The sequence below is a fragment of the Boleophthalmus pectinirostris genome, unplaced genomic scaffold, assembly GCF_026225935.1.
Source record: "Boleophthalmus pectinirostris isolate CB_2022bp ecotype Guang Dong unplaced genomic scaffold, ASM2622593v1 HiC_scaffold_7, whole genome shotgun sequence".
Classification (NCBI taxonomy): domain Eukaryota; kingdom Metazoa; phylum Chordata; class Actinopteri; order Gobiiformes; family Gobiidae; genus Boleophthalmus; species Boleophthalmus pectinirostris.
The window spans coordinates 223710-247754 of NW_026571473.1; the positions used below are offsets into that span (position 1 = coordinate 223710).

At 42.8% G+C, this 24045-nt stretch overlaps 1 protein-coding gene and 2 pseudogenes across 7 annotated transcripts in view; 2 read left to right on the forward strand and 1 right to left on the reverse strand.

The window, feature by feature from the left end:
* The window catches only part of szt2 (SZT2 subunit of KICSTOR complex), a 145031-nt gene that overhangs the window by 89029 nt on the left and 31957 nt on the right, over positions 1-24045 (reverse strand). For all 7 annotated transcript variants that reach the window (XM_055164894.1, XM_055164892.1, XM_055164893.1 and 4 more), the window contains 9 exons: positions 23087-23162; positions 22931-23019; positions 19324-19492; positions 10451-10568; positions 9683-9796; positions 7438-7632; positions 5958-6052; positions 4688-4823; positions 2348-2653 (listed from right to left, as the gene is read on the reverse strand). In XM_055164894.1, coding sequence (XP_055020869.1) covers positions 2348-2653; positions 4688-4823; positions 5958-6052; positions 7438-7632; positions 9683-9796; positions 10451-10568; positions 19324-19492; positions 22931-23019; positions 23087-23162 — 1298 coding nt within the window. The remainder of the gene's footprint in view (positions 1-2347; positions 2654-4687; positions 4824-5957; positions 6053-7437; positions 7633-9682; positions 9797-10450; positions 10569-19323; positions 19493-22930; positions 23020-23086; positions 23163-24045) is intronic.
* On the forward strand, positions 5338-5455 carry LOC129412198 (5S ribosomal RNA; annotated as a pseudogene).
* LOC129412223 (5S ribosomal RNA) lies at positions 17218-17334 on the forward strand (annotated as a pseudogene).

Below are 24045 nucleotides of genomic sequence, written 5' to 3' on the forward strand. Positions count from 1 at the left end.
CAGGATAATGACCAAAAACAGCAAAAAATAGACAAGAATGGCTAAGAACAAAACATTGGACTGTTCTGGAGTAGAGTGTTCTTCTGTGAGCCCAGATGTCAATTCTATTGAACATCTGTGAAATGAGCTGAAACATGCATCTGGAGAAGGCACTCTTCAAACCTGAGACAACAAGAACAACAAGTTGTTCACATGGAGGGGGTCAAAATACCAGCTGACCAGCGCAGAAGTCTCATTGACAGTTACAGAAATCATTTGTTTACAGAGTTTGTCTCAAATGGGTGTGTAAAAAAGTTAAGGGTACCATAATTTTTGTCCAGTTTCATTATTTGAATTTTTATTTTTTTTTCTAATAACCAGTTAAAAAGCAACATTTGATTTTTGATGGACCATTATCAGTAATTTTTTATTTATTATTGTTTTTCTTAGTTTCATGTTATTTCAGTCATCATTGTTGATTTTTCTTTCATTACCAGCGCACTTGTCATTGACAATGGAGACCACGGGTGCGTCACTGGACGCAAGCACTTTCCAATGATATATATATGTGCCACTATAGGTATATTGTTATTGTTCTGTTTTTTCTTATTATTATTATTAATCCTGAGTGCCATGGGTGGCGTAGGGCCTATTGTTATTGTTCAGCAGTGCGAAGCACTGCCACGCTGCATGCACGGAGTACGCACAAACAGAGTGCGAAGCACTCTCCCCTTATCAATCACTCAATGACACTCAATAGTGACACTCATGGCATCCAATAGTACAGACTGGCACTGCCCATTGCCGCGACAGCGGCATAATTGTAATCGTTAACCCTTGTAAACTCCAAAAATGTGCATTGGGTATGTGAGTAATAGGTCAATGACAACCCCACAGGTGCATTACTGGACGTGAGCACTTTCCAATCACATATATACAGTCGTGGACAAAATTGTTGGTTACCCCTCTTATAATGAAAGAAAAATCAACAATGGTCACTGAAATAATTTGAAACTGAGAAAAGCAATATTAAATAAAAAAATTCCTGACAAATACCCAATGAAAATCAGACACTGTTATTGAATTGTTGTTTAACAGAATTATTTAAAAAAAACAAACTAATGAAACTGGCCATACAATCTCGGGAGATTGTATGGAACAGAAAAATTTTACTTTTTTGTATACATACAAAATTTGGTACATACATTTGTGACCTGTTCTTAATGATAAAAGTCAATGACGCCAACACTCCATCTCCTATTGTGTTGCCATGCAACAGGTCAAATATTTGTCCTTGCCAATAGGACGCCCAACAAAAAGTATAAGAAAGTGACCACACCCCCTCCCAAACCGGAAGTCCGCCATCTTGGATTTTTAAAAAAAATCAACACATACAGAAATTGATAAAAAGGTGTAGGATTCGGTTAAGATTAGGGGTTAGAGTTAGTTTTGGGGTAAGGTTAGGGTTAGGGCTAGGGTTCGGGTTTGGGTTGAGACTCGAGTTAGGGCTAGAGTTAGGGCTACAGTTAGGGCTGGGGTTAGGTTTAGGCCTAGGGTTCGGGCTACAGTTAGGAGTTCAGGTAGGGTTAGGGGTTAGTGTTAATTTAGGAGTTAGGGCAAGGGGTAAGGTGCATTCGTGGGGCACGGCATGTGCAGGGCCCAGCATGGCCAGGGTGCGGCGTGGCGTAGGTGCGGCATAGGTGCGAGCGAGGGCCAATCATTGCCGCTTGCAGCTATTATTATTATTATTATTATTATTATTATTATTATTATTATTATTAATAAATGAAAACAAGCTGAGTTAGCCGGGTGCTTCAGTTCAATGTGGTGTTTTAAGTTTGCTGTTGGTGTTGCGAAAGTGAAAGCCGACGGGCCAGCGGCAAAAATGTGAGGTTATACTCTTTCTCAACGACCTTGTCATAGAGCTCTTTAAAATGTTCATATGATGATTATATATATGACGATGACAGATTTAATGTTTTTTTCTGCTAAATAGTAAGGGCTCTTTACAGTGTGTTTAGCCGGGTTTTTGCCTGGAACACTAAAGAAATCTGGCACCCTGTTGAACAAAGTTAAATAGAAGTACATACTGTTCACATACACCAGAATGAACACGTTCACAGGTCGTTCATCAGGTAATACAGTGCATTCAATTCACTGTTACTAAAAATATGAACAAGTTCATGAACTATTGTTCAATGAAAGCATTCACGTAACAACACTGCTGATCCTATTACCTCCATAGAGTCATTACAGCAGTCTTGTATGAGTGTGCCAGTATTTTTGCCTGACATGGCATGCAGCACTGCACTGATTGTTAGGAATGGTTTTCACAGGCTGAAGAAGACCAAAACTAAGAACCACTGACCTGAACTGGAGTTGACGCTCTCATTCTCAGACACTGGCTGGTCCCCGGAAACCCAGGGATCAGAAGGGGAACAGGCAGTAGTGAGGCCATCCAGACTGGAGGACACACAGGAGGTCAGGGGCCTGCCTTCAGAGCGCTCTGCACTGGCTGTCAGGGGCCCACATTCAGACCTATCCAGACTGGCAGACAAAGAGTCTGTGTGGAAGTTCACATGGGAGCGCACGCTGGCGGTCAGTGTATCCTCGTCCTGGCCGCTCCCGGTACTGCTGTCACTCTCCAGCTCTGAAGCCATCAGCATTTGCACATCTGCAAACAGCAGAGGAGGGAGGGCATATAGCAAAAAATGTATCCCTTTCTCACGGCTTAGGTCACAATTAGCTTTTCACAGTTCAGATGTCACTTGATCCTCTTCATTTGTTTTACTGTGTGACCATTGGCAGTAAGTCGAGAAAAGTAGACTGCAGTTTCTGGGCCCCCAGTCTTAGTGCCAAGCGCAAGTGGGTGTGTCCAGGTGGGGCTGTACTTCGCTGCTGGAGGCTGGAGTGGGAGGGTACAAGTACATATATTGTGACGGCATCTGAACCAATCTGTGACCACTGTGGCATTTAAAAGCACTGCCAGTGTGGGTAATGTCTACAATCTTTGCCTCATTATCAGGCAGCAGACAGCTCCAGAGCTCCACGATGCAAGTACACACCAGCAGAGGCACCAGGAATATAGAATTTTGTATAGGCCATGACAGAATTGACTGGGTTTGTGTTCCAAACTAGAGCCCTGCCAACGCAAAATAGTGCAGCGCGGGACACATTTTGAAAGCTCATTGTGGGCGCGGGCAGGAACTGGCCTGCACAACATGGGAGTGGGCATGTGGGATGATAAACTGCAATTCTGCAAACTAAATATGAGTATAAGTAAAATATATAAATGATGAATGTAAGAATATCATACATCATTTGTGCTGGATATTTTATTTGGCCTTAATAAAAACACTTTAAGCAGCCTAAATTTGCGTATGTGGTCTAATCTCGCACACATTTTAGACAATCCCTTTCCCTTTCTCCGTGTTTGATAAAGCTTAAGAAAGCAAACGCCCCCATCTTGCAGGACTTGCGGGTGGGAGCGGGACAAAATATCACAGATGCAGGTGGGAGCAGGACTGAAAATTACAATTCTTTGTGTGAGCCTTTAATAAACCTCTATTCCGAACACTTCACACACACGTGCGCCCCTCTCATGCATGCGCACTGCTATAAGCTCCTGCATGCACGCGCACATCAACCTTTAGGCGTAAGACCAGTGTCTGTCTCATGTGCTCCCCATCACACAGTAGAGCTGCTAATTTCTCGCTCCTGCTCCCGCCTGTCCTGCAGTCCGCTCCCACGGACTCACCTGAGGTACGAGTGACCACGGCTACTACTGCTGACCGCTCACATTCTCGTCTCTCAAGTCCACTGCATTTGGTCCCACACATGCGGAAGTCTCGCAGATTATGGAATACATTTATTGTCATATAAATGTTTCTGATGTTACCACTTTGCGCACAGATATGAGATGTGCATCTGCTCCACTGTCACAGCCTCGAGCTGTCAGTGAATGCACGCGGTGATCCCTGAGTGCGACCGCAAGAATGTGAATAACTCGCAGCATTAGGACTACAGACAGGGTAAGAAAACACACTTCAGGACATCGCTGTAAACGGCCTCAAGTGAAGGAGCAGCTTTTGTACCGATCTAGATCAAACCAAACTACAGAGCAGAGCTGAGCCGATACAGGGAGCGGGCGAGGGGCTGTGCTCTGCTGCGGTAGGGCATCCGGACGGCTCCCGCACAGCACACGAATATGTTATGAATATTAAGCATTTATCATCTTAATATATTTCCACATAAAAGAAGCCCTGAGCATGTTACATGTTGTTTTTCAGTGAACTCCTTTGATATTTATTTTTACAATTCTGGCAATTCACTTTTAGTGCCACACCTGCCCTCAATCTGCTCCACTGCACCTGATATTCAGGCACAGCACACCTCTGGTTTAGAACTCCACACCCCATACTTGCGCTAAGTGCTACGACTGGGGTCAAGATCGGGCCCTCTGTGTTTGAGCATAGCACCATATTAAACCAAAAGCACTGAATAATAAATAAATAGAACCCTCACTCCAGACCATATAACTATGCAACTCACAATACAAAGAACAGACATATATTATTTTACATTTAAACAGAGATTTGTAGCCTGAAACGGTTTCAAAAAGTTCTACAAAGGTGACAGGACCTGTGTTGCCAATCTTACATACAGTGGCACTGCCACTTCACAGTATTTTATTTTTTAAAAGTAGTACCAGTGAAGGTGGCAGGCACCAGTGTGAGCAGGATATGCTGGGAGCTGATGGACTTGGCGTAGCACCTCCACTGAGGAGAGGAGTATGAAGCAGGCAGCAGAAGCTCCTCCTCCACCAGCTCTGTAGTGCTGAGACTCTGACAAAACACAAGACAATGTATAGCAGTGTTAAATCCTACATACATGGACACAATTAGCACATCATGTCTTTTAGAGTCACAAGCGTATATATTGTGTAGGGTTGTCAAAAGTATAGAACTAGATACTAGTACCAAAACCTGATGGTGGCACGGTGGCTGAGAGGTTAGTACTCATGCCTCACAGCAAGAAAACCCAAAAAAATGCTACACAGGTTTCCAACAGTTGATAGTCAAGGTCAGTTAATCTAGGGACTATAGGTGGAAATTATCACTGATGCTACAACCTGATGTACAATGCATTTCTCCTGTAAAAGGTTAATGTAAAAATTGTGCAATGTCCCTGTCTCAAATAAATAAATACTCATTTGAGCAGGTATCTATACTAAAAAAGTCACATTCATTCTTTCACTCGTTGAGCTGTATCAGAACAAGCAGAAGAGCACATAAACTAGTATACGCCCATGCACACTATGGAACCTACCTGAACCACTGAGGGATTACACACATGTACTCTCGTGGCCATAGCAGTTTGTCAAAGACTGATCCCGTTAGATCTCAGAAGCTAAGCAAGGTTGGGCCTGGTTAGTACTTGGATGGGAGACCACTGGGAAAATCAGGTGCCACAGGAGGCGCTAGTCGTAAAAAGCTGTTGTTGTGTCCTTAGGCAATGAGGGTGAAGTGTCCTGCCTAGTATGAAAGTTGTGTGTGTGAGTGATGGTGCAGACTGGCAGCCTTGCTTCCATCAGTCTGTCCCAGGGCAGCTGTGGCTACAGTAGTATCTTACCACTACCGGGTCTGGAGTGAATGAATAATGCTCTGTAAAGCATCTTTGAGTGTCCAAAAAATAACTATATAAACTGATGCATAATGTAAGGCCACATTGGGAATATAAAAAAGTACCACAATTTAATGCTGAAAATCACATTCTATGGTCTAAATAAAGACAAGCAATTCTTTATTATCATTGTGGTATCATAATCAGTTTGAGTATCGAGTTTGTTCATTAGTATCAAAAAAGAGTTTGAAATGTTGGTATTGTGGAGTTTCGGCAGTACACACAGACAGCAACTGTAGTATGTATAAAAGAAGATGAAACTAGGTTTATGACAGAAGTCACATAAGAAGCATTACCTGCAGGGTGCTGGTGGAGCCCATCACCTCTTTACTGGCTCCGCTAGTGTGGAGGTTATCTGTGTCCTGTTTGCCCCGTGCCTGGACCCGCTCCTCTATAAGAAGAAGCAGAAAACACGTCATTCTACACATCACGCACACACACGCAAGCCCTGAGCACTTTTATGAGCCTTTAATAAAATAATACTATTATTTAAAAGATGGGGTAATTATTTTTTTGGAGCTTTCTATCATGTTATAACATTGTTCCCTTATTAAAAACATGCAGTTTTATATGCATGTTTGAGTAATCTTGTGATTTTTCCCAGGCCCTGTTCCATATGGTTAACTGTATGATTCTGAACAAGGCTACAAGCCTACATTATTTATACGCCTACATCCATAAATATAAAAAGCACAATACAATACAATACAGTACATTACAGCTTCACAAACCTGATGCAATGTGCATCAATTTCATTTGAGAGGCATACTGTAATGCAATAGTGTCAGTCCATATGAAATCAGCTGTTTTCAAGGAATCTCCCCAATGAGCCATCTCAGATTTGGCTGATAAAAATTCCAAAAAATTTCTAAAATTACCAAATGAAAAAATCTCAGATTTTACCTTCAGTCTTTCCTGAATTATGGCCCGTTGAAATTTTGGGGCCATGCCCACTTTTTCAGAAGCCTTAGTTTATAAGCATTTTTGAGAGACCATAACCTGAAAACTAGAGCTAGGAAGTTGAAATTTGTATTATTGTAGATTTTAGGTCATAGATTCTAAATCTGTTGTCTAATATTAGGTATCTTTATTAAGGGGGGAGCTGTGGGCTCCCAAATCTCAAACTCGGTTGATGCTCAATTATTTTATTTTATTTTTTTTCAATTTTTGAGGTCCGAGATCTTTTTATTCCAAGCAGATATTTACAATGGAAAGAATGTCCATTTCTGACAGCAATCTATCTATCTTATTCTTTTTCCACCTGCTAGAAAGGTTAAGTTACCTTTAATAGCCTTAAACATCTATGACCTAAAATCTAAAATAATACACACTTTCAACTTCCTAGCTCTATTTTTCATAAAGTTATGGTCTCTCAAACATGCTTATAAATTAAGGCTAAAAAGTGGGCATGGCCTCAAAATTTCAACAGGCCATAACTCAGGAATGACTGAAGGTAAAATATGAGATTTTTTCATTTGGTAAATTTAAAAACTTTTAGGATTTTTTTTCAGCCAAATCTGAGATGGCTCATAGGGGAGATTCCTTGAAAACAGCTGATTTCCTATGGACTGACACCTTTTGGTCATTTTTGGTTCACATTATCCCGCTCTACATGATCCTGGTGTTTTTTTCCACTTTTTTGGCTGTCCTTGGCTCCAGATTCACTCCTACAGCTGCATAGCGAGCTTCACTTGAGTGGCGCTGAACACTATGGGTGATGACACACTCGCATAGTCCGCTTCTTTATACAGTCTACGGGAGCGCCTCAGTGCTGACCTGTGCTGGGTGGTTGGCAGAATGGTGGCGTGTGCCCGTGGCGCTCTCTCTGGAGGATGTGTTGGATGAGGGCGGCGTGGTCAGGCTCACACAGAGGTACCTCCCTGTCGCTCAGCTCCTGGGATAGGCTGGTGTGGAACAGGCTCAGCAGCAGTTCATTGGGCACACAGGGCTGGGGCTCCGAGCGCTGCAGTGCTACACACACACACACGCACGCACACACACAGTACACACAGTACACACAGTACACACAGCACACGTAAGAGAGGCTCTGTAATCTGCACATGTCTACATCATACCAATGGATTTGGTGAAGTGATAATCTGGATTATTCAGGGCACAATAACATGCTAAAAGACAACATAATTTAATTTAAGGCATTACAATTCAATTTACAACTCAGTGCATACTTATATATTAAGACGTAGACTCAGACAAATTTTATAGATCCACAAGGGAAATGATTTGGACACAGAAGCCCACTCATCATAATATAATAACAAAGAGTAAAAAATGTAAATGGTAATAATAAATTCTAAAATACATAGCAAAACAATAGCAAGAGGCACGTGTCAAATAAGGCATAATTATATAAATGTATATGTACAAGTCAAAATAAAATAGAAAAATAAGTAATAAAATATAAAATCTCAGCTATATACAAGAGGTCATAGGACAGCAATGATATGATGGTTGACAGGACACAGGGTTATCTGTTCCATAAGAGTGAGTTGCTGTACAGTTATAGGGAGTATTATCTGTTACATAAAGGTGAGTTGTTGTACATCTGTATAGAGTATGGTATGAATGTATTCTTTTATCTCTCACTGTTTGAGTGGAGCTGAAGGAGCCTGTTGGAGAATGAGCTCCTCTGACCCTCAATAGTCCATGATGGAGAGCAGTTTGTTCAGTGTCCTCGTGTCCCTCACTGTGACAAATGTCTCCAGCTCACAGTCAATCACGTGAGCAGGTTTATGGATCATAATTAGGAGTTTTTGAAGTTCTCTGAATGCAAGCATCTGGGCTGGTGTGACAATTTTCCTGTAGAAGCCATGTATGAACCCACCATTATTTTACTAATTCACTTCACACTGCATCTATATTATTTGGTTTGTCCCCATATTTTCATCACTGAGCAACCCGAAGTAGCCTGTGCCAAGTGCCCAGCAGAGCTCATCAATTCCCAACCAGGGCCAGGAGACCGGATGCACCGCATAGCCAATGGTGCTTCAAACCATAGCACATAGCATGGACAGAGGCATAGATGGACACTTTGCACCTACTCATTCATGTGGGATTTGTGTGGATAGCTCTCTCTTTCTTGTCTTTTTACAAGAGCAGATACAGAGTCAACTTTAAAACTCATAATTATGATTTTTACACTCATAATTATGACTTTCTGTGAGGCTTTATTTTTTTATTTACTGGCAGGAATGGGCTTCCATATGCCCCTGTATAGATATGTGGTAGGAGCTCTTGTTCTCAAAGTAAATCAACTGCGTACTGTCTGAACATAATTATGGAGTGTTTTATTGCTTGATAATCAGGAAGTGCACTGTTAGCATGCTAGTTCTTGTTAGCTTTACCATTACAGTAAAGTCCACTCTGGTCTCTAAAAGTTTTGAAAATCACTTATAACCTTGAGAGGTTCCTAACCAGTGGCAATGAGCTATGAGGCATCCCACTGTGCAGACCAAATCAAAAGTTTATACACTGCATCAGATCATTTATTAAAAGCTTCTGCATAAATAAACTCAACTTTGTATTATATAAAGCATAACTGCTATAGAGCCACATCAGACCATTTGATGTTGTAATCCTGTTGCATCTTTTCATGTATTTGTTTTTCAGAGACAAAACTTAAAGCCACATGACAAATTTATATAAAGATCAGCAGTGGCAGAAAGTCAGAGTGGCCTCTCCCTTCTTTAAATCTTTATGATGGCTGTAAAGACTGAATGATAGAAATAGACAGTGGAGCATAGGCGAGGATGGTGGAGGATGGTGGAGGATAGTGTGCTTGTTGTAGTCAGTTTTCTGTGAGTTGTAGTTTTTACTGAGCAGTTGTTGTTCCCACCACTGGTTAGGAGGATTTGGCTCCACCAAAAGCAACAATAGTTCCTCCTCCTCACAGATCCTCCTTGGTCTCTAGTGTTGACCTCATGACATAGCTCTCAGAGATCAAGGCAAGGACAACAAAGGACAAGGAAGGAAGTATTTTTACCTAATTTCAGATTGAGTTTACCTGTGCTGAAAGTAAGGAAAAACAGCTCCACCTGCTGGCACCGGGGCAACAGCTGCATCAGATCAAATTGAAAAGGGACCATGTGGATGCTGTCATCGAAGCTTGTGTGGTCTCCTAAGGACACAGTTACTATGAAATACCAATCACATACTGTGTACATACCAATAACTACATAAACAAAGGCCAAAAGCAGTAATACAGAGTGTGTAATATGACTACAAAATGTAATGCTATTAATGTAAAGCTAAAGTTATCAAAGGTATTGAAAATACTAAAATTAGTACTGAAACTGCCTAAAATGCCTTTCCTGAATAGCTTTAAAATGATCTTGAGCTGCATAAGAACAAGTAGAAGAGCACATAGACTAGTATACACCCATGGACCACTATGGAACCTACTGGACCACTGAGGGATTACACACATATAAAGCCACAATATAAAAGAAAGAACTTAATTGTCTAAATAAAGAGTTTTTTATTATCATCATTGTGCTATTGGAATCTATTCCTTAGTATTGAAAATATGTATAGCATGTACTTTTCCGTGTCCTGTAGATTATTTGACCTCAACTTGCTAAGGGACTGAAGATGGAAATTTGCCACATTGGCTATAATCTTCACATATTTACATTTTAAATGTTCATTAATATGTGCTGACCCTTTACATATAAAATATATATAAAATACAAATAAAATGAGAAAATAGTTTCATGACAACACTAGAACTAACTTATGAGGTTTTAAAACATGACCATTTCTGGTGCCTTACCTGTGACCTCCTGGACTGTGGGGGGCAGTGAACACACCTGCTCCTTGTTGTGGCACAGCTGGTTCAAGTGCTCAAAGGTCATCATGGTGGACATGCAGGCCAGGTCACCAGGAAAGATCTGAGCAATTACACAGAATGGTCATTCTTATGGGGACTCGCAGTGAAGAGTTCTTGTACCTGATTTTTTGTACCTCTAGTTGAAAAAAGATTAAAAAAAATAAATAAATAAAAAAGCACATGGATTGCAATGATAGTATTACTGTGATGGCAAAATTCTGCTTTGGTCTTTGAAAGTTGTGAAAAGAGCTCAGAAAATTCTTTGAGGTAAATAGTTCTGCCCAGACAGTGTTTTAAAGGTGATTTAGCAATAGTGCAAATCATTTGTACTCCATTGTTTGATACAAGGCTTTAAAGGCAGCAGATGAGGCTTATTGTGCCTTTTATTGTTTTGAAAATTCACCAAAAACATGCTTTAGTTTCACTTTAGTTTACCTTTGCTTTCAATCTCTGGGGGTATTCCATGAGGTGAGCTAAAGTGAAAGTCTTGCTTATTTGAGCAATCCAGGCTTGTCAAAGCCTAAATTCCCTTCCACCAAAGTGACTAACCAGAGTTGACACTGAGTTGCCGCAGTAACAACCGCCCAGGCACAGACTTGGTCAGGACCAGGCTAACCATCAAGATTATTTTAGCTCTGTCTGCAAGTACTAAAGTTCTAAAGAAGCACTTTAGTCATAAGTTTCGGCATGCACATCACACACCTGTATTAGAACTAGGGCTGGACAAAAATAAAATATGAATCGCAATTAATCACATGTTATACGCAAAACCATAGCGCACTTTTATTGAAAATGTAAATGAAAGAGCCAAACATTTGTTGTGAAAACAGTATTTCTTTCAGAGGGGAACCCTCAGAGCCTTCAAGGTATTCAGTGAAGGCTCAAGAAAAAATATTGAATGAATTACTACTAATATATTTTTTCTATATTTTTTATTTAGTGAGTAATAAACACTACTACTAGTAATAATTCTAGATCATTGTTATAAATTTGGACTAATAGTTCTTGGGAAACAAAGGGTTAATATAATGGAATGGAAATTGATTTTTCCATTTTTCTTCCATTGGTATCTGGGTAAATCCACTACTCACAATAAGTTAGGGATATTGTGAGACAGTCAGTGAATGTCATATATACGGTGTTTGTTTCACTTCGTAAATTTTTGGGATAGTGAGGCAATGGTATTGGGGTGGTAGACACACCTCATTTTGGGTTTTCCACGTAATAATCTCACTGTGTACAGTGTGCCTTACATACTGGGGCCAAAAACCCTTTTCAATGTGGCATCAATTTCAACATTCTGTGGGTATAAAAAGCTGGTATTGTCAAGTCATTCGAAGTTCACAATTCAAACAGCCATTAACACACAACGTCACTTAACAGACGAGCAGCGCCACCTAGCCACAGCGCGCCTTTGGGTCGGTGGCAGGCAGTCAGATGTTGCTCGTGAGCTTGGTGTGTGTCAAAGTGTCACCAGCAGACCTGCATCAAGACACAGAACTACTGGCAGAGTTCGTGACAGACCCAGGAGAGAAGCCTCATGAGTGACAGATCGCAACGATGAAAAGTACCTAAGGACCTATGCACTCAGACATCGTTATGCAACTGCCACACAGCTGCAGGCCCATGTACGAGATGTGAGGGGTACTAGGGTTTCCTGACAAACCATTTGAAACCGACTCCACCGCTTTAGCTTGAATGCCAGACGACCGTTGCAGGTGACTCCACTGACACCAAGACACTGCCGTGAACATTTGCAGTGGACACAAGACCATGTGACCTGGACAATGCAGCAGTGGTCTACCATCCTGTTCACTGATGAGTGTCGGGTCACTTTGCAGAGAAACGATGGACTGTCAGTGTTGCTGGAGAAGGCGAGGTGAGCGATATGCCGAGGTCAACACGGTCCCCAGGGTTCACTTTGGTGGAGGAGGTGCAACAGTTTCGGCAGGCATCACCAGTCAGCGCAAAACAGATTTGGTTATTGTCGATGGCTCAGTTATTGCACGTTCTTACCTCAGAGACATCACAGAACCCATCATCATCCCCCAATTCCGCCAGCACACCCCCAACTTTCTGTTCATGGATGATAATGCTCCACCACATCGTGCCATAATTGTCACAGGTCATCTTCGGGAAGTCGGAGTGCCTCATATGGTATGGCCAGCACTGTCCCCTGCCCTGAACCCCATACAGCACATCTGGGACCAGCTGAAGCAGAGACTGGACGATCATACCCCACCCCCACGTGACCTAACAGAACTGCGTGTAGCACTTGTGGAAGAGTGGAACGCATTGCCTCAGAACAACATCATGAGGCTTGTGAGGAGCATGAGACGCCGTTGTCAAGCTGACATTGTGGCAAATGGTGGAAACACCTGCTACTGACATTGTTCATTCTTGTTACTAGGGGCTATCCTTGCTATTGTCAAAATTTCTGGGGTAATAAATATTAAATTAATGAAAATGGTGTTTCTTCTCATTCATTATTAGTAATATCAAAGCTGGGCTCGACATTAACGGTTGTCCGCTGGCCCGGGGCAACTAAAACTTTTGTAAAGTACTCTCCTCTGCCTAGTTGCCCGAGCGGGCAAGTGAAAATAAAGCGACACAAATGTAGTCCCCCAATAATAATAACTATTTATTTGGTTGATAAACAAAGTGACGGGTTGTCTGTTCATAACGCATTTTTTTCATTTCCCTGAAAGAAACAGATAAGTCCAACCTTTTGAACTGCCACGAAATACGGCCGCGGTGACAAGTGCTCACTTCATGCGCGCTGCTGTGCGCATCACAGTCAATGTTTTGTCTTTCCCACTGACTGTAGGCATCTTAAATAAAACGGACGTAGTATTACGCTGCCTCCTGCTCCACAATCTTTGCCCAGTCAATCAGAAATGTTCCTTACTGCGAACTGTGCCACTCCACCTCTTTTTTCTGTCTCTCATTCTACCGTCACATCTCACATATCTAGGAAACTTCATGACGCGTCGGAATGAAAAGCGAACTCGAGGCTAAACCCAACTCCAAACATTTGCCATATATTTATCAAGCCTACTCACTAATCTCAGTAATTAGTTCAAATGCATAGGTTATTATTATAGCCCGTGCTTTTGGGAATAACATTCACTGGGGCGGTACCGGGGCGTCTCCAAGCGATCCGTGCGCTCTGTGAGCGGGGCGTGTGTCACCGGAGGACCACGCGGCGTGACATTAAACCCGCTTCTCTACTTCAGTCCTCATGGAGCCCTGTACGTGCACACTCCCACATCGTGCTGAGATCCATTCATAGAGAACAGTCCTACCTGTGCGCCTCCAGTGCGTCGCTCCAGTGCCACGCGCGTTAATCCCGTGTTTTCTTAACCCATTACGCAGCGACGAGAAGCGCGAACAAGGACCTAAATTTAAGCAGTCCAAACTAAGTCCACAGTAGAGGACCGAGATATGTAGTAGTTTTCTTCATAAGTGCGCAAAGGGTATAGTTACAATTTATGTTTTTATGCAGATTAATGGCCAATATTATTAAGAAAATACTTTTCAGTCATTGAATAACTTTATATATATGTTAATTCATTTTTTAAAACGGAGTAGGCTACTATACACGGTTCAGGTATAACTCCAAATGCGCACGCAAATAAACGCACAGCTGATTGTCACGAAGACTGACCTGCGCTTAAGTTTCGCTTTTGTTTCTCGTTTTCAGCACTTTATATAAAAGGCAGCGCATGGAGCATGTGCTCTTATTTTGATTAATAACTTTACGCCTTTACTACGCGGAGGAGGACGGAGAATTATGGAGAACTTTACGCAGATTCTTTTGGATACATCTTTACGCACACGCGCTCCACGCTGGATATATTTACCAATGAGGAGCAAGGTTTTTGCTGAGTTTTTCGGACACTGCAGGCTGTGACTGGATGTGGATTTATTATTACGCACTTTGGCTTTGAGACACTATAAACGCCCCGCACTGGAGACTGGGTGTTTTCGGGTGGATACAAGTTTCACGCTGCACCTTGTTTCTTCAGCTCTTTCTGTTTTACCGGTAAGAGACACACTGCACTTAGTTTGGACATATGTAAGACATGCTCAACATGTTAAACATGAGCGCTGTTTGTGCAGTACATTTGAGCAGAGCGCAGTACTGACGCGTGAACACCTGCACTACTGATACATTGAAGTGAAATTAAAGTGTGTGTTGGCTCATTGACGCGGGCATTTAATGAAAGGGACCGAAAGTGGGCACCGAGCGAACTTTTGTTTTTTTTTAATACCAGTTTTTTAGTACTTACCAGTACTTACCGGGCCTTTTCGGTCGATGCCTACTCGAAACAGAGTTTCGATACCCAACACTATCTGCACAGACTATAGGCTCGTGCAAGTCCAGTTCTATGGTGTACTGGCACTAACATATTTGGAATGTGAAATGTGCAAGTGAAAGTCGGTTTCTTAACCTGTGGGCGAAGGTCCAAGGGAAGAACTTATAAGGCTATATATTTGTGAAGCTCATGAAGCCAAAATGTACTTTAAACATACAGAAAGTAAATCAGAAGTAATGCAAAGTAGTGTAACTCCATTACATATGTGGGGCAATACTGCATTACAAAATGTTACACTGCAAAATGCAATATGTATCACAATTTCAGATTAACTTGCTCATTGGTCCCAGCATTGGTCCCAGATGACAGCAACCAGGACTATAGATGTTCTGTCATATTTATCTATAATCACATTAGTTCTAGTTGTCACCTGCCCATATGGGTCTGACAACCTGAGACACGTTGAGGCACTCTTAGATCTCTGAGTGGATACAAGAGAGAATCGTTTTCATCTCGTATACATACAAATTTGGACACACTTTTTCATTTATGCTTCTTTTTTTCCCTCCATATTTACACTGTGGAGTGTAGTGTGAAATGATTTAAACTTGTTTTATATATTTGAGATTCTGCCCCACTCTCTCAAACCATTTAGTCATTGTGGTCATGTTATGTTGGTATTCATATGAATAAAAAGTTTTTATATGCCTGTGCTAGAGTTCTAGTCAAGACTGCATTAATTGAGGCCAAGACCTGTCCGAGACCTCAGGGTCCTGAGACCAGGACAAGACCAAGACCTCTGAGGGTCGAGACCAAGACCTCTGAGGGTCGAGACCAAGACCACGGCCCATCGAGACCAAATCATGACCATCTTTGTCATTTTTGGCATTTATTTGTATTTTACAGTTATTTTGGCACATTTTTTTTTAGAAATCTATCTCCATTTTATCTGATAAATGTTAATTTAAGATTAAAGTAAGACAAGCAAACTGTACTGCACTGAACACTGCCCTTTTTTAGACTCTCACCCACAGTTTGAGAACCCTTTCTTTAAGAAAACTTCCATTGGTATTTTACACAAAACTGCTTCAAAGTGAATAAAGTGGGTAGGATTTTTAAACCCGTTTTGTCAAGTTTCTAACTGGAGTTACATTCACTTACTGGTTTTGCAGTGGGATTTACCACATTTACCAAACGCATGTCGTGACAAACATAGATACATTTTAGCACTTTTATTAGGCAACCTTCAACCACATGTAGCAGTAGTGCTGCTTTGTGCCAACAATGTAACATAAATTTGGATTTGTTTTAGTATTATTTTTCTAATCTGTGGGCATTGAAGAGGGAGCCCGTTTGTGCTATATGCAGGGAGGAGCGAGAGCGCGAAAAGAAGGAGCAGATGACGTGAGGCAGATGGGCAGGTAGAATGTTTTAAAAAGTTTAACCTGCCCTGTGATACATTCTGGTACGAGAGGGTACACGCTGTTGCGGACAAGGCACGCGCGCTGGGGGCGCACCACACAAACGCATAGGCTGCAGCGAGACACCCCGCACGCCCCCGCACACCCATACAAGTTTATTGCCGATAGCAGTGGCCGTAATGAAATATGATCGCACCTGTCTAAAGTCAGACCTCGAGTCCGAGACAAGACCGAGTCCAAGCGCCTTCAAGACCGAGTCCAAACGTGGTCGAGTCCGAGACGAGACCAATAACTCGTGTAACCTCGCGAAACCACAGCCGTGGCGGTTCTACCGGCAGCTTGCAGCAGGAAGTACACGCGCAGCTCTGGCTCTGTTTCTCAATGAGAAAGACGATCAAACTTGACTGGGCGCGTTTAGCCGCTTGTATCAAGTCTACAGTTAAACTAACAGCTGAACACACTTGTATTTACCTTCTGTACAGGCTGACCACGGCAAAAGCCACGATTTAAATTTTAAAGCTCTTATTAACAGTCTTTCTGGACCTGGGCTCTTTTACATGACACAGATCTGCCCCAGGAGCACGTTGTCCTGACGGTAAAGGCACAAATACAACCAAAGATTCATGCTCTGTGTATTTTGATGGGGATACGCGTAGAGCGTCAAAATTAGGATGGATCCTATTTTCTGAAATCTACGCGTGCAGGACACGTTGCTCCATACGTGCGTCTAGCACCTGCAGTGAAGCCGTCCTCATTCACTTTCCATGCATTCTAAAAGTTAAATGTCCAAAAGTTGCAGTTTTTACGCTCGCATAGAGCGAAATGTGCGTGCAGTCAAGCCAGGCCCTAACAGCTGAACAGACTTGTATTCACCTTCTGTACAGGCTGACCAGGGCAAACGCGAGGATTTCAAAAGCTAATTTTAAAGCATTAATTAACAGTATTTCTGGACCTGGGCTCTTTCACACGACACTGTGGCCATAACGGCTTGTAAAAGCCTGATCCCGTCAGATCTCAGAAGCTAAGCAGGCTGGGCCTGGGTAGTACTTGAATGGGAGACCTCTAGGAATTCCAGGTGCCACAGTGGGGCGCCAGTGGCAAAAAGCTGTCGTTGTGTCCTTAGGCAAGACACTTCACCCACATTGCCTAGTATGAAAGAGGTGTGAGCGTGAGTGATGGTGGTGGTCTGAGGGGCCGATGGCTCAGATTGGCAGCCTCGCTTCCGTCAGTCTGCCCCAGCGCATCTGTGGCTACAGTAGTAGCTCACCACCACTGAGTGTGGAGTGACTGAATAATGAACTGTAAAGCGCTTTGGGTATCTTGAAAGGCGCTATATAAATGTTATCAATCAATCGACACAGATCTGCCCCAGGAGCATGTTGTGCTGAGCCAGGCCCTAAAAAAACGGTCTAGAGTACTACGACACTAACCTGTGCACATATTAAAAATATATAATTAACAGAGCACCATTTTGTTTTTCCGGGCAAGTAAGTCTGGGTGTCGGGCAAGTAAAAAATTATAGCCACTTGCCCGGTCAAGTACTTGTAAATGCTTAATGTCAAGCCCTGCAAAGGGAACTTTTACTTATTTAATTAAAATTCAGAATAAATAGGAAAAGCACTCATGTAAAGAACAGTATCCCTAACTTATTGTGAGTAGTGTCAGTGACTCCTCCTGCAGCATTGAACTAAACAAACACCTGCAGGACCTTCGGTGGCTGGAACGAAGACCAGTGCAATTCAAGTCAATGTGGGGGTGAGTTTGAGATTGACAGCTGTCTTAGCCAATCATATTTCATTGAGTTATGGGCGGGATCATATCGCAACATCTTCCGGGCCTTCAGCGAATACACTGTGAGAGCAAATATAAGCGAGATCACCGTGACGAAAACTGCACTGGACACCTCTATTTGGACGCCTCAGGGGTGTCTGGAAGAAAGAGAAGAAAAAGAAAGACCCGTGCTGGAGCTTGGAGCCCGCGGAGGCTCGAAACCTGCAGCCAGGCCAGAGCCCGGAGCCGGCGGAGGCTCGGACATGTTGCATCTTATGTGGTCAGAAAAAAAAAGAAAAAAGCGTAAAGAAAAGATGTTGTGGTGGACTTTTTCAAAATAAAAGCCGGTGAGCAACAGACGTTTACAATAAAAAAAGTAAATAAATAATAAAAACTGCGTTAATGGCATTAAAATAAATGTCGGCAATAATGAATGAATGAGTTAACACAAAATTAACGCGTTAAACGTGCCGGGCCCTAGTTAGAAAGTCTTCATTTGATACAGCTTAAAAGGTGAGTTTTATAGTCGTGTGTCACTTGAAACAAACCCATACGCTCCTACACATGAGACACACGTGTCTGTGAACACTGCACTCATCAAAAAGTCACAAACAAGGCACAAACCAGGAAACTTCATTCCCCAAGCTTATTAACCAGACTCTGCACCCCACACTCAGTCTCCTTTCTATCCGCAGAGCGACCAGAAAGGAGGGGGGATGAACAGGAGGAGGGAGTTGTGTCTTTCCTCTCGCTCCTCAGATCAGAATGACCGGAAAAAGTCCCCTTTCCGTGATGTCGTTGCTCCATTAATGTGTTCTTTCCCGAGGCACTGGGAGCGCACACAAAGTGCAGCTTTGGCCTGAGCTAGCTTTGGTCAAACTCCAGACTGCCAGACACTTATTTCTGTCATGGAACGAGTTGAGGCTTTAACAGGAGATTAAGCTAGTTTCGGGATTTCGAAATCAGCCTAGACTTTTTAAGCCACTTCGTACCCTTCCCGTTCCCCATATTGTTTAGTATCCACATCTTTGTCAATTTATGAAGATTTGCAGTGCTTGTAGGTTGAGCTTTGGATATAATCACACTGCTAAGGATAGGGCGAGAAATCACTAAAACACTCAAATGTGCATGGATGCCATCTCAAATAGCTTCAGGCATCTTTTCAATGAGGAAACGTTGTAACATGATAGAAAGCTTAAAAAATATCCTCTCTTTAAAGTGGAGGAACATTTCGACCTGACCTGGCTTATCGAGCCCAAGATGGTGTACTTGTACTGTGAATGTTGTGTGGTTCAGGAGTACTAACTGCCTGAGGTATCTGGTGGTACTGAAGCCCTTGGAGGTGACGCAGTTGCTCTGAAGGGGGCAGCACTGAACCACTCTGGGGCTCCACCCAGCATTCGGTCACCAGAGTCAGATCTGAGTCCACGTCCAGCGCCTCCAGCTCAGTGTCGTTATCATCATCTGTGGAGAAGCTATTAAACAAACAAAAGCACAACTGCAGTCAGCACACAGTACAACTACATGTGCAGCAACTATTACTACACATGCAACTACTACAGTGGTCCCTCGTTTATCGCAGGGGTTACATTCTAAAAATAACCTGCGATAGGTGAAACCCGCGAAGTAGTCAACTTTATATTTTGCAATTATTATATCTGTTTTAAGGCTGTAAATCCCCTCAGCACACACTTTATACACTTTTCTCAGACAGGACAACACTTTTTGCATCTTTCTAAAACTTATAGCTGCTGTCGTCCATTTGTTATTGTTATTTATCTGTAATGAACTGAAGATTCATTTATTCCGTACTGGAGCCCTACAGCGCAGAGTCCTGCACGGGTCCATTTTTGGAGACCTGCACCCATGCAGTACAGGACCCACCCATTAACCTGAGATTATATCAAACTTTTGTGCTGCATACGCCACGGACTGAACTAAGACTAAACCCGGACTAACCCAGGACTAACCTAGGACTGTTTCCAGGACTGAAGAGGAGAACTAAACAAGGACTGAACTAGGACTAAACCAGGACTAAACCAGAATTAAACCAGAACTAAACCAGAACTAAACCATGACTCACTGTCGGGATGGGCTCGAAGGTGACCGCAGGAGAAAGGACCTGCGCAGAGCTCCACACCTCACAAAGGTAAGCGCAGCCTTTGCCCGATCGCGCTCTGCGCACACCCTGCTCTGCGGGCTTGAGGTTCTGTCTCTTAAGTCCAGTAGTAGTAGTAGTAGTAGTAGTAGTAGTAGTAGTACTGGGCTGGCCAGTCCTGGAGCACCTTGATCTTCTTCACCTTGAGAAATTTTGATGTAGAGATAGAATTATGCGATGGAGCACCATCCTGCTGCAAAATTTGACCCCTTTTATGGTTGGGAATGTAAGAGGAAGCTAATACTTCTTGATATTTTAGGATATTGATATTGCCTTCCACCCTGCAAATGTCTCGCACACCCCCATACTGGATGGAACCCCTGACCAGGATTTTTCCACCACCAAACTTAACTGTTTTCTGGGTGAATCTTGGATCCATGCGGCTCCAGTAGGTCTCCTGCAATATCTGTGGCGGCTGTGATGTAATTCAACCGAGGATTCATCTGAGAAATCCACCTTCTACCACTTTTCCAGTGTCCATCCTTTTAGCAGGCTGTGGGCCTTGGCAATGCCACACGTTTTTTTAATTGCCTTTTGTTTAGTGCTGGTTTCTGTGCACTGATTCGACCATGGAGGCCATTTCGAGACAGAATTCTACAAACTGTTGTGGTTGACACAGGGACTTGAGGTGACCAGGCCTGGTGGAGTCTGCTGCAGTGGAAAAGGGGCTGGCCTTGGATTTTCGAATCAACAAACGGTCCTCCCGAGCAGTTGTCTTGCGGAGTCTGCCGGACCTGGGCTTGTCAAAAACATCTCCAGTCATTTCAGATCTTTTTCTTATTCTTTGTACTTGATGCTGAGACACATTGAAGGTGTCACCACCTCAGCAGTGGATCTGGTCTTCAGCCTCTTGATAATTAAAGCTTTGGTCTCAGGGTGGATCTTAGGCATGTTGTCAGAGGTCAAGTTGCAGTTGATGTGAAGGTCTGGTGTGCTGGGGTTCTTTTTATACACACCCACTAATTGATTGATCAGTAACTGATCACAGGTGAGGCTGTAATCTAGGATTGGGTGCATCATATGACAAGGCCACAAGACTTTTGTCTTGCCAAAATCTGACCTTGGCCCCAATCTTAGAACTAGCGCAAGTGCTAAAGAGGGGGCGTGTCCAGGTTCTCTAATTCGCTGCCAGAGACTGAAGTGGGATGGTACATGTACATATATGGTGACGGCATCTGGACCAATCTGTGACCACTGTGGCATGTAAAAGCACTGCCAGTGTGGGTAATGTCTGTAATCTTTGCCTCCTTATCAGGCGTCAAATAGGAGTGTGGGGAAAAGTTATGTAAGTGTACAATAAAACATCTCTGGAGCCAAACCAGCAGAGGCACCAGGGATATAGAATTTTGTATGGGCCATGACAGAACTGACTGGGTTTGTGTTCTGAACACTCCGTGCGGTGCGCGTGCGTGAGAGGGGCACACGTACACGGAGTGCTCAGAAAACAAACCCACATGAGCCTTTTATTTCGTTTTTTTACCGCTACACAGCAGACCAGTGTCTGTCTCATGTGCTCCCCATCCCACAGCAGAGCCGCTGCTTTTTCACTCCCGCTCCCGCCTCTCACCTGAGGTACGAGTGACCACGGCTACTACTGCTGACCGCTCACATTCTCGTCTCTCAGGTCCACTGCATTTGGTCCCACACATGTGGAAGTCTCGCAGATTATGGAATTAATTTATTGTCATATAAATGTTTCTGATGTTACCGCTTTGCGCACAGATATGAGATGTGCATCTGCTCCACTGTCACAGCCTCGAGCTGTCAGTGAATGTGCACAAATAGACATCGCAGCATTAGGACCGCAGATAGAGTAAGAAAACACACTTTAGGACATGAGACTGTAAATGGCCTCATGTGAATGAGCAGCTTTTGTACAGATCCAGACCAAACCAAACTATAGAGCAGGAAGCAGGAGCCGATACAGGGAGTGGGCGAGGGGCTGTGCTCTGCTGCAGGAGGGCATCTGGACGACTCCCACACAGCACAGGAACATGTTATGAATGTTAAGCATTTATCATCCTAATATTTACAAATAAAAGAAGCCTTGAGCATGTTACATGTTGTTTTTCAGAGGACTCATTTAATATTTATTTTTACAATTCTGGCAATTCACAAAACGCGCCGCACCTGCCCTCAATCTGCTCCACTCCACCTGATATTCAGGCACAGCACACCTCCTGTTTAGACCTCCATACCCCACACTTGTGCTAGTACTAAGATCGGGGGCAAGATCAGGCCCTATGTGTCATGAGTCTATAATATATATGGGTTTGACTTTCTGAAATTAGTGACAAAAACTATTATATTTATACTTTTTCATAATATTCTATTTTTCACCTTTTTTTTCCACAGTTAGTTGATTAATGGTGGCAGACCTCTGAGCGTCATCATAACACAGTTCCCACTATCACATGCTGCTAGCTCCACCTCTTCATAACTGCTTTACTTTCTTTCTCAATGCTCTTGGCTCAATGCATAATGGTACAAAACTACTCAAACATGAATGAAAAACTCAAAATATGAGTCAAAAGACATTAATAATACCAATAAATCTCAAAAAATCTATTTGGCATAATAATGCGTTTGTGTTTTTATGGAAAATGTCTGCGTGGGAGCATGGGTGACATAGGCTTGTGGGCTGAACTTTGTGAGGCATGTTTCTGATGAGGAAACGCCTTTATAGCAAGGTAGAAATACACAAAAAAGTAGATTTTACAGAATACACCCTCTTTAAAAAAGTAGTGTTTTGTACCTGTCTTTGGTGGCGGTGGAGTGTGGGGGGAACATGATGTACTGGACGATACAGGAGGGGCTCTCTGTGTCCATGTCTGAGGAGAAGCTCTGAAAATACACAGTCACTGCACCAGTCTGGAGTATCTCACAGCATCACCCCCCACTCCTGACTTACCATGGGCAACTCGATCACCATGTTCACGATGCCTTCCCCACTGGCAGCAAAGTGGAAGCCCTCAGACACACGGATCCTAAACACAAGCACGCGGGTCAAAGTTCACTCCCATTCATTTACTTCAATAAGATGAAAATTTGACTAAAATGATCTTAATGAGTTGTTAAAAGGTATACTATACATCACATGCTTTTATTACTAAAATGACCTTGAAAATATGCTCCCTACTGAGAATGAGATTGCCTATCTACTGATCTGACCTGTAACTTGGAGCCATCTGCTCGCCTCCAGGGAGAGAGATTATTTTAATGCCATAGTGTGGAACATTCCTGACATAATAAACATCTCTATACAAGTAGATGGCGGACCCAGTCATAAAAGTTACATAATACAGCTTTAGCAAGATCCTATATTACACAAAAAGGATTCTTGAGGGCTTTAAGCCATGCAATAATGTTGTTACATCCTCAAATGCATTAGCCAGGCTGATGCAATTTCATTTTTCTCCAATGACTAGGTCAGGTGTCAGAATACACTAGATGGTTCTCAAGAACCCCAGAAGTACGAGTTCAGCCAATCAGCGAAGAACCTTCTGTGTTGGCAGTGATTCCTGAGATCGAGGATTTAAAGCCAAAAACAAAGAGAACATTTGGTGAATTTTACCAAGGGGAAAGACAATATTGTCCTTCTTCCTATGGGAATTGGGAAAAGCTTAATATACCAGTTAGCCCCGTTAGCGGTGCATTACATACGTCATGACCAAATAGCAGCGATTAGTTAAATGGAAAAAAGTACCCACCTACCATCGAGCGAATGAATTCTAACGCTGCAAGTTCAGACAGTTTCTACAAAGTGAAACCGGCTGATGAATCAGGCTACAAATGCATACCTGTAGTTGTGTTTTGTTTCATTCACACATGTTTGTGTAATCCTGCATTATTAGTCTGTCTACATCTCCA